This window comes from Atta cephalotes (genome assembly GCF_000143395.1).
Source record: "Atta cephalotes unplaced genomic scaffold scaffold00087, whole genome shotgun sequence".
In the NCBI taxonomy this organism is placed as follows: domain Eukaryota; kingdom Metazoa; phylum Arthropoda; class Insecta; order Hymenoptera; family Formicidae; genus Atta; species Atta cephalotes.
In genome coordinates this window covers 589,035-599,162 of record NW_012130151.1, presented here as the reverse complement: position 1 = coordinate 599,162, position 10,128 = coordinate 589,035, and the positions used below count along the sequence as shown (strand labels likewise).

At 30.4% G+C, this 10,128-nt stretch overlaps 1 protein-coding gene across 1 annotated transcript in view; it reads right to left on the bottom strand.

The window, feature by feature from the left end:
• LOC105624750 (fringe glycosyltransferase) overlaps positions 1-10,128 on the bottom strand; it is a 128,055-nt gene that overhangs the window by 15,976 nt on the left and 101,951 nt on the right. Inside the window, exons 7-8 of the mRNA XM_012206104.1 lie at positions 3,752-3,917; positions 1,160-1,245 (exon numbers count right to left, since the gene is read on the bottom strand). Of these exons, the coding sequence (XP_012061494.1) occupies positions 1,160-1,245; positions 3,752-3,917 (252 nt within the window). The remainder of the gene's footprint in view (positions 1-1,159; positions 1,246-3,751; positions 3,918-10,128) is intronic.

Genomic DNA, 10,128 nt, shown 5'->3' with positions numbered 1-10,128 from the left:
TGTGTGTGTGTACTCGCGCGCACACACTCACACACATACACACACAGCATTGTGCGTATATACATATATCAATGTGTACTTAACATTCTTGTTAATTTTTGTCAAACTTATTTTATAATTAATAAAGAAGCATATTCAAATTTCATCAAAATTGAATTTTAAACAAATTGAATAAAATTTTAATGTAATTCCATTTATATTAAATCAAACCTGTTATAGGCACAATTCAAAATTAATATAAATTGAAATCATCCAAAATTAAAAAATAAAACTTATTTAACATATTATTAACGAAGTCTTTAATAATATAGAAATTTGCTTATAACAAATACAATACAAAGGAAAAATATATACATATATTATCTTAATAATTAATATATATATTATTTTTTCCAAATTACATGCTTCTTGCAAAAAACAATGATGAACATTTTTCAGACTTTAGATAGCTGTAATTAAAAAATAGTTTATTTTCCTGAGTTGAATATCAGTACATTCCTCACCCTGATAAAATGAACGGTAAAGTTCATAAAATGTTGGTATTAGCATGGATAAAAACAAGGCAATAACCTTCCTGTCTTAGTTATCTTTGATAATAATACCGTGAAAGCCTAAAAAGCTTTTCATGGGTTGTGTTCATTGATGCTTTTCATCAGCGAAAAAATATCAAAAATTCATCCAATTCGATCGAAATTCAATTTCCATAAGATTAAGCAGAATTATAATTGCGTAATCATTCATCTATAATGATATAATTTTTCCAACGGAACAACGCAAAGTTAAAAAAATAAATCTTGCAATATTTATTTGCGATATTATAAGATTCCTTGTAGAAACAACGAAAATATTTTTATTCAGTTATCTCTTCCAAAAAGTTTTCTTATTTATCTGGTATTTTATACAAATACTTTACGTGAAGTTAATAATTAGACGCAATTAAAGCTTTGATGCAACGTTACAGAAGAGTTCGCAGAAAAAAGAAACAGAAAATTAAAAAGAAACAGAAAATTAATGTGGGAATTTTGTCATAAATTTTAAATATTTGTATTTTGCATAAATTCGATAAATTAATAGTATGAATCAATTAAATATCAAAAATGAAAATATTTTTATGCTGAAAAAAGTTAAAGTGGAAATAAAATGAAATTTCAAGTATTACCTCTTTGGATCATCCTTCATATCGAAACCATCTATCTTTAGGATATTCCATTCGTCTCTCGGTCCCTTAGAATAACTAAAGGAAACCTGAAAAATAAAAAAAAAGAATAGTTTGATTCAATAAGTCACAAAAGCTTTTTTATCAGCAGAAAAAATTGTATATTAAAAGAATCTATGCAACGTCATTGATATGATATTAAAAGCGACATTTCACATCGTTTATTTGTATCATATATACATATATGTATACTAGTTTTTGCGAAATCTGATATCAGTAATATAGTGATGATGAAAAAGAATACTTTTTGTATCAGCATTTTGCTTACGCATACAATCATTTACATGTAACTTGACATGTAACTCTGTACATTGTAACTCGATCTCCACGCATGCATTATATTACAATTAACTAATAATTTATAAATAATTTATTGTAAAAAACCGCGAGTTTAAAAAACAAAAATAATTTCTAATTATTACCTATCAAATATACGATAGGTAATAGGTTTAAAAATAAGATTTTTATTTTAAATAAAATAATTTAAATTTAGATGAAAATTATTATCAAATTTTTAAAAATAATCAATAATATCAAAATTAAGTCTCTTCTCTCTCTCTCTCTTTCCTCTTCCCTCTTTCCGATTTCTTCTATTATTATGTATATTCATGATGCTGCATATACATGTTACATAAAGGAGAACATGTAAGAAGTAATGTAGCCTCAATTTAATTGACACTTATCAATAAAAAAATTGACAAATTGACAAATATATTTTTAGCGTGTGAACTAATATACTAAACGGAAATTGTACGATTAAATAATGACTATTATATTTTGAAATAAAACAGATAGTACTCCGGGTGGTCTGATCCGTGGACTTCAAATCATCCTATTATCGTATCATTATTTATCATCATGCTATTTATTGCGACCATTATACGCCCAGAACGTAACAGACATTAACATTGATTATTTCTATTTTGAATTATAATAGTAACAAATCATTCTGCAGACAGATAAATTATGGTAGATGTTCGAATATTCATTAAAGTGGTGTTTGTGAAATTGAACTTATCAATGTTCAAAAAACAATGATAGCACTTTTTTTATAGTTCTATCAGTTCTGATCAAAATTAAAAAATGTTTTACATTTTTAATACCAAGAAAATTTTAAAAATGCTAACTTCATGTTCCAGTACGCGCATATTTATATCTCTGAAGTATCAGATGACAATATTCAACAGTTGTTAAATGTGCCCGTTAATTTTAAGCTAATTAAATTCATTATTATGTAATGTTTCAGGACGAAATTCCAACAACTAATAATTTATATTACAGTTTTTAACATCCGTATTTCACGAAAACTATGAACTATAGTCAAATGTGTTAAAAGTTATCAGCACGATACTTTGCTGTGGAATATGGTTATTCAAAATGATATAAAAACTATTAATTATAGAAATTTTATCCTGAAACGTCATATAATAATAAATATAGCTTAAATTTAACGAAAAAACTTAACAGATGTCTTAATATTTGTGGCATCTAATACTTTAAAGGGAGAAATGTGTTGGAATGCGTAGCACAGCATTTTTATATTTGTGATCATATGATATTAAAAATACAGAACATTTTTTAAATTTTTATCAGAAATGGTTGAACTATGAAAAATGCTGTTGGATCTAGCATCATTTTTTAATAATAGAATGCCTTGCTAACTTTGAACATGGATCTGTGAAGTTAACACAACTTTCTATTGTATTAATATAAAATAAATAATAACAGGTCCAGTAACATTTTTCATAGTTCTACGATTCTTTATAAAAATAAAAAAAGTTCCAAATTTTTTCTAAAAATAATTTAAAAACCAAAATTTAAAAAGTAGCAATTGGAACTGTGTTTGAAAATGATTGTAGAGCATACAATTCTAGAACTAGAAATATCGTTAGAATTGTGATAAATTATAGCACAACTTTTTTCCAAATGTTGCCTTTTACATTTAAAGTCTATTAAAATTGGTAAGTGTTAAAATTTTGATCTCAAATCACATATATTGGTACAACTTGAGTAATATTAATGGGAAACTATATAGCCAAAAATGGAAATATTTTTCTTTTTTTGTACTTTAGAGAGAAAAAATGATATGCTAGAATCATAAAGTTAGCGTGCTATATTTCTAACTTTTATTTTTTTTTAGTGTAAAAAATGTTTTTTATCTTGATAAATGACTATAGAATTATGAAAAATGCTACTGAGTCTATCTACCATTTTTTATATATTAATAGAATGGCGTACTAACTTTACAAATCCATTGAAATGGACTTCTTAATCTAATGATTGAAGTTCAAAAATTTGATTGACCACGTCAATAAAAAAGAAATTAATTACATAGATAATCAGCAACAATTATTTACTGTAATGCGTCTCAACATCACTTAAATAAAAATCACATTCCATCATATAATTATCAAATGTTTAAAGTATATTTTAAAAAATATGAAAAAAATCATCTCCAAAATAATCTCTAAAATAGACTATATAAAATGTTCTTATTCAAAATAGAATTCAGAAAGAAAAGAATGTTGAAATTACCTGTTCATGAAAAGTATCCTTGCTTAGAAACTTCATCGGCTCCAAGTGTGAATGGAACTGTTCTACCACAGTGAGCTGTTTTTTCAGAAGATACTCAATGATATACCCCATTGTTACATCATCTGGCAACCTAATTCTGTCGCCAATGGTGATGAACTTTCCTCCACTGAAACAGATATAAGAATGCCAACGATTATTCGCACGATCGGTTACAAGATCTCGAAAAGTTATTACAAAAATATCCATGTGCTCGATCAGAAAAGTTAGCGATTTCGTTTGCAGTTAGATTATTATGAGTTATTTTCGGCTTACCGTTGCCTATACAGTACAGAAACTTGTAGCAACATTGCTGCATTTCAATGTTGCAGCAGTATTTAAAATATTTTCAGCAAGAGACACAAATTGACACGAGAGTCATCCTGTCCTTGTTCAAACATCAGTAAGAAACAAAGACAAGAATGACTCTTGTCACTGTGTCGATTTGTGCTTTTGTTAGAAAGTTCACTTTGAGTGTTAAGTATATATTGATTTGTGTATAACCCAATAAAGTAAGGACCTGGACATAATGGAAGAATAGGAGTTAATGATCACGTTTATACGGCACACACTTGCTCGGATTTCATAACATCTGTAGTTATGAAACTGACAAACCTCATAACTATATTTCTCTGAAAAATGGAATGACTGGTTAGTTTCTAACTAAGAATATTATTAAACCCGATTAATGTCCATTTCTACCAATATAGATTAATTTTAATCTCAGTTTAATTTATCTTCTAAAGATTAGAAAAAGACAACGAGTAAGTTGAACCGAGATTAAAGTTAACCTACATTAGTGGAAACGGAGGAAACATAAGGTGAAAAGACGTAGTCAATGTCTATAATTTATAGGAATTTTTATAGACATAAAACAATTAGAAGTAAGGATTAAATATAATGCACAATGGACGCAATAATAACATATAAGACATATAATATAAAAAATTAGAAATAGAAGTTAAATGCAACATACAATGAATACAAATAAAATATGACTTCGTAATTAATTATGTTTTTATAGGCGTGTTCCGATATGCACATTATGTATACTATAGATTTTCAGCACTGGTAGTATATATCGGAATATATAAAATATAAAATACAAAGACATAATTAATTATGAAGTCATATTTTATTTGTATCCATTGTATGTTACATTTAATTCCTTCTAATTTTTTATATTTAAATTTATATAGTATAAAATCTTATAATAAATATTGCAGTAACGTTGTGGTATTACAGCAATGTTGCTGCATTATTACAATGTTTCTACAATAATACTGCAAGTATTTCTTCACTGTGCACAAAATCTAATATTACATATATATTATGTTGTAATATTGCTGCAACATTACGTATCAGTATTTTTAAAACGAATATTTTTACGTTGCTGCAATGTTGCTGAAATATTGCAACAATATTTCGCAATATTTTTGTAATGTTGCAATCTTACAGTAAAATATTTTTGCAATATTTCTGCTGTATGGGTGGAGATATACCTAATATTTACCTGTTCTATAATTCTCTATGTAACGACTCATGATAACATCTCTATTGTTACATAGAAAAGATTATTACTTGCATCAATGAATACTGCGGCAATGAATACTATCGATATTTGTTGTATTCCAGGAAATGTTTTCGATTTTCTCGATTTTGTTAATAATTAAAATCTCCTTAATGTTGAGAATCCTCATAAACGATCTACTTAGCGTTTTCTCTTGGGATACACTGAGTGTAACTTTGCACTACACCAGTTGCGTGTAAGTATCAGTGCACTACACAAGTGTACATACACCATGGTGTATACTTCATGCTATCATAATTATTTAATTCTGCTGCCGATTGACTTCCATTTTCAAATTTTTAATGTCATACCATCTCTTTGAGATCGTGTAGCAAAAATTCCATTTCGTGCATAAAATTTGCACTACACTATAGCCACGGAAACACGTTACATTGAATGAGTTCGCCCACCACCAGCCAAAAAAATACGCTACATTGTCTGAGTATTGCACTGGTGGGCAATAATACAGCCAAGAGAAAACGCTATAAGTGAATTTATGAAGTGATTTATGAAATAAATACACAAGTGTGAATAATGCAAGGTCAATCGACGCTGACTGACGCTGTGACATCGAACGATGAAAGACCGATGAATCGCTTTTTTCGACATATCCAGAATTAGTTGCCATTATGAAATTTCAAAATTAATGGATCTGAGGCGTCCAATCATAAGGCGCGTTAAAATCGGACAAAGCTTGTTCAATGAGCCATTAAATGTGATTGGTTAGATCTATAAGTAATTCAGCGAACAGGCTAGCTGCTTTGTATACCTTCCAACAAGACACAGGCCTAGTTTCCACCGAGAGTTTAATCCGGATAAGCTTATATATCTTTTACGAATTATCGAACATTCCCCTATCAATCAACTATAGTCAATCAACTATAGGGGAATATTCGACTATAGTTGATTGATTCTTACATTCTGATTAAACCCTCGATGGAAACTAGGCCAGAAACTAGTGCGACACAGTGATCATCTTTATTTAATTTGCAAACAATAAGGATGTAATGATCCATTGTATCACACCGTTATTTGTGTCGCTTGTTGGAAGGTATACTTTTTGTCACTTGAAGGTACACTTGAACGATCCTATATTCAGCAAACAGAACGATCGAACTTGTTCGACATAGGAATTCAACAAAAATAGAGCTTTTGTGTAATATATAGACTAATTTGAATCTTTATTCTAAAAGTAAAAATCTGTTCAATACATATTTAATGCTTGCACAATTATTACATGTGATTAATCAATTTTATCTTTTAAATTGTGAAAATATGAAATCTGTTTGCGTTACTTGAAATCCCCCAAAAAATTAAAACTGAGATAAATATATATTTAGGCAGTGGAGAGAGAGAGAAAGTGAATGAGTGCAAAAAGTGTAAACGCAAACAGACTTGTGAACGAAAGCAGTGGCATCGTAACAGTAGAATCCCTATACAGATAGAAATGAGAGATGACGAAAGAGACCTCACGTGGTTATGTGTGGTACTATTATACTGACTGATGACTGCTGCTATCTGATGATGATTGGAGAAACTATTTTCTCGAATACTTCAAAGATATCAGAAAGTTTGCCTAATGGCAATGGTGGAAAACACGGTGATTCTGATATCTTTGAAGATAATATCCGTGAAAGCCCAAAAAGCGTTATTTTTTCGAATACTACTTTCAGAAATATTTAGAAAGTAAAGTAAGTATTTAGAAAGTTTTTTCATTATCACAATTTTTTATTTTACCCTGAGTTTCCATTTTTGCTTTTTCTTCTTTTGTAAAAAGTTATTAATTATGAAAAAAATATTTACTTTTATAAAATATTTACTTTAAATAATTATAAAGGACTTATTCCATAAAAATTTTATCTCAAATCTAAATAAATATTTTATAAAAGAATTCCTTAAAAAATATAAAAAAAATATAATTTTTATTTTAATAAATGTTTGCATTAAACTAAAGATTCAAGCATCGTAAATTCGAAAAACACTAAAATCTATGTCATACAACTCTTCTTAAGGAGGAGCGGATAATATCATCAAGAGACAAAATTCTGATCGAAAATCTAATAACCGTTGTTACACAAGATAGAAAATTAATCAGACAGCATTAAACTTTGTTATTTCGATCTTTCAACATTCTTTATTCAGATATAAAAATGTATAGATATCCATGAGTTTTTTCATCTAATGTGTTTAATGATAATTCATACCTTGTAGCCACACTTATTTCGTAATATTCCATTTAATTACTTTATACTTAATAAAGATTAACGAAAATTTCAAAACAATTTTCTTTCTCCTTTTAGTACAATTATGGAACAATGTTAGAACAAATTTTTAATTAAATCAACGAAAAAATCAATCAAACTTTTTTTAAATAATAATTGTATACTTAAATATAAATTATAAATAAATATTTTCGATAAATTAATTCTTTACTTGATACAATTGAGTTAATTGCTAATATTACATGTATTTTTTTAATTGAAGAAACTATATATAGAGAAAAAATTAATTAATTGTAATTAATAATTACAAAAAAATTATTTTAGTAAATAATAAATAAATAAAATATAAAATCAAACATAATGTATTACTTAAATGTCAAAACAAATAATTATTATAAATGTAATAACTCTTGGTATGATAATAACAATTAAAAATGTAATAAAATATATGCATTTTAAGAAATATTGTTTTTTACAATTTTTGCACAGTTATTATTATTATATAATATTTCTAGCATTTTTAATTAACATTAAAATAGCTACTAATTATTAATTTTATTAAAAATTGTTGTGATGTATATACGAATGTATAATTTACCGATGTCGCTCGAACATTCAACGTCTGCTTACGGGCATCTGCTACATGAAATAATTACTAGCCACTACCCGCGTTGGGTATGAAGTAATTAACTCATTCCCATGGCGCCACGCACCTTATGTGTTCGAGCGCCCGCAGAAGCACGATGGTTCTCCGGTCTTCGCTAACCCTTTTCGCGACGGTCATTCATCCGCGCGCAACGAATTATGGGGGAAAAAAGTCAGACACGTCATGAACCTCGGGACAGAGTCCCCGGCGGGAATAAATTACCGACCCTATGCACCACCCTGAAAGTCACGCGATGCCAACTAAGGTCCTTAAGTCCTTCGCGTGGCACTCGTCACGCATGCACGATTAAAGTCGGCCGGAAACGCAGCGGCAGAACACTGCCTATCTCGATACGAAAGTCGCTCTCGGGTATGGAAGGAAGAGTGTATACAAGTATGGCGAAGATTGTCGCAAAAAAAGATACCACTCCCTTAAAAAAATAAAAAAAGGATAATTGGCTTGGCCAGGAGTGGAATCGTGAAACAAGACCAATCATATAGTGTCCATCATGTAATTCTTTCATGTCTATGCAACCAGAGATACACGATGTCTGGCAACTCGATCATTCGACATTCCCATAGATAACTCGCCAATAATCGTGCGAGATTGACCATTACATGTATGAAGCGTTAACGTTCATTTCTCACTGTCATATACTTCATTAATCTTAGCATTAATCAAAGCAGACACTAGAGCACGAATGTGTTCTGTCCAGCCATCGCGCGCGAAATAACGATCACTTTTCACCCAATAATGTACTCGTCCGATCGTTACTCTTTCTTTATAATCTGGAATATTTACTGACTTCTTCTTCGGAGCTCTCATGACGAAGAAGAGAAAGGCGCAGAAATGAAACCCATGGTTTCGATGCACGTGACGTGAACGTTTAATTACGTCGACGACGATGGCGACGACAATCGCAACAAGAAGACCGAGGCTTTAATTCGGCTGCATTCCGCTCATGTAGATTAGGTCGGAGTGGGAGACACACCTGCTTGTAACTGCTGTTACTGTTGTGCGATCGCTACCGCTTCTCCGCTTCAAACTGGTCGGTCCGCATTAAAGCCGACCTCTCTTCGTATTTATTAAGCATGCTTGCTATCAACAAGCAATACGTGGCTCAATAGTAAAGAATTTCCGTCGAATAAATCCATTATTAATTCGCGTTATTAATAGAACTCGATCCACCGTTAAACACTGCATCATAGTCGATACCGTTAGCAATTGACGACGATGATAATAGGTCTGTTTGATTTGTTTGTACTTTTTACACTCAGCCTCTTTGCTTTCTCTCTTTTCAGCTTCAAATATATATCTGTCTCATTTTAAGTGTAAAAAATGTAAAAAAAAGTGTAAGCAAGTCAAACAGACTAATTGGTTTGTTTGCTATATAACTGATCATGGCGATAGCTTGTGCGCACGAGAACGAGATTCACGCACGACCGATCGCGAAACTGTTTTCCGATCGTGTCAATCAGCACCTCGTAACGCGAACACGTAATCTCCATTAGAGAACGCGGAACTGATTCTCCTAACTGCTGTACCACATCGATAATCCTTGTTTAGGAATGCGAGACTTTCTTCGGTTATTGTTGAACTTCCGAACGATATTGCGTCGAACAAAATTAACGTGAATCAGCACGTACGTAGTGTACCTGCAAAAGCCCTGCAACAGGTGGTCTTGTCTTGAAAGAGAGACACCGATTCGCACGAATCGATGGAAATTTCGACAGGCGAAGAGTCTATAGTTGGCCGTAAGGTGAGAGATGCACGATCCACGACATAAATCGTGCCAATTAGAGGCGACGGCAGGTAGTCACAACTTCGGTGACCAAATCCCGTATGTGTGTGTGTATATATATATATATATATATATATATATATATATATATATATATATATA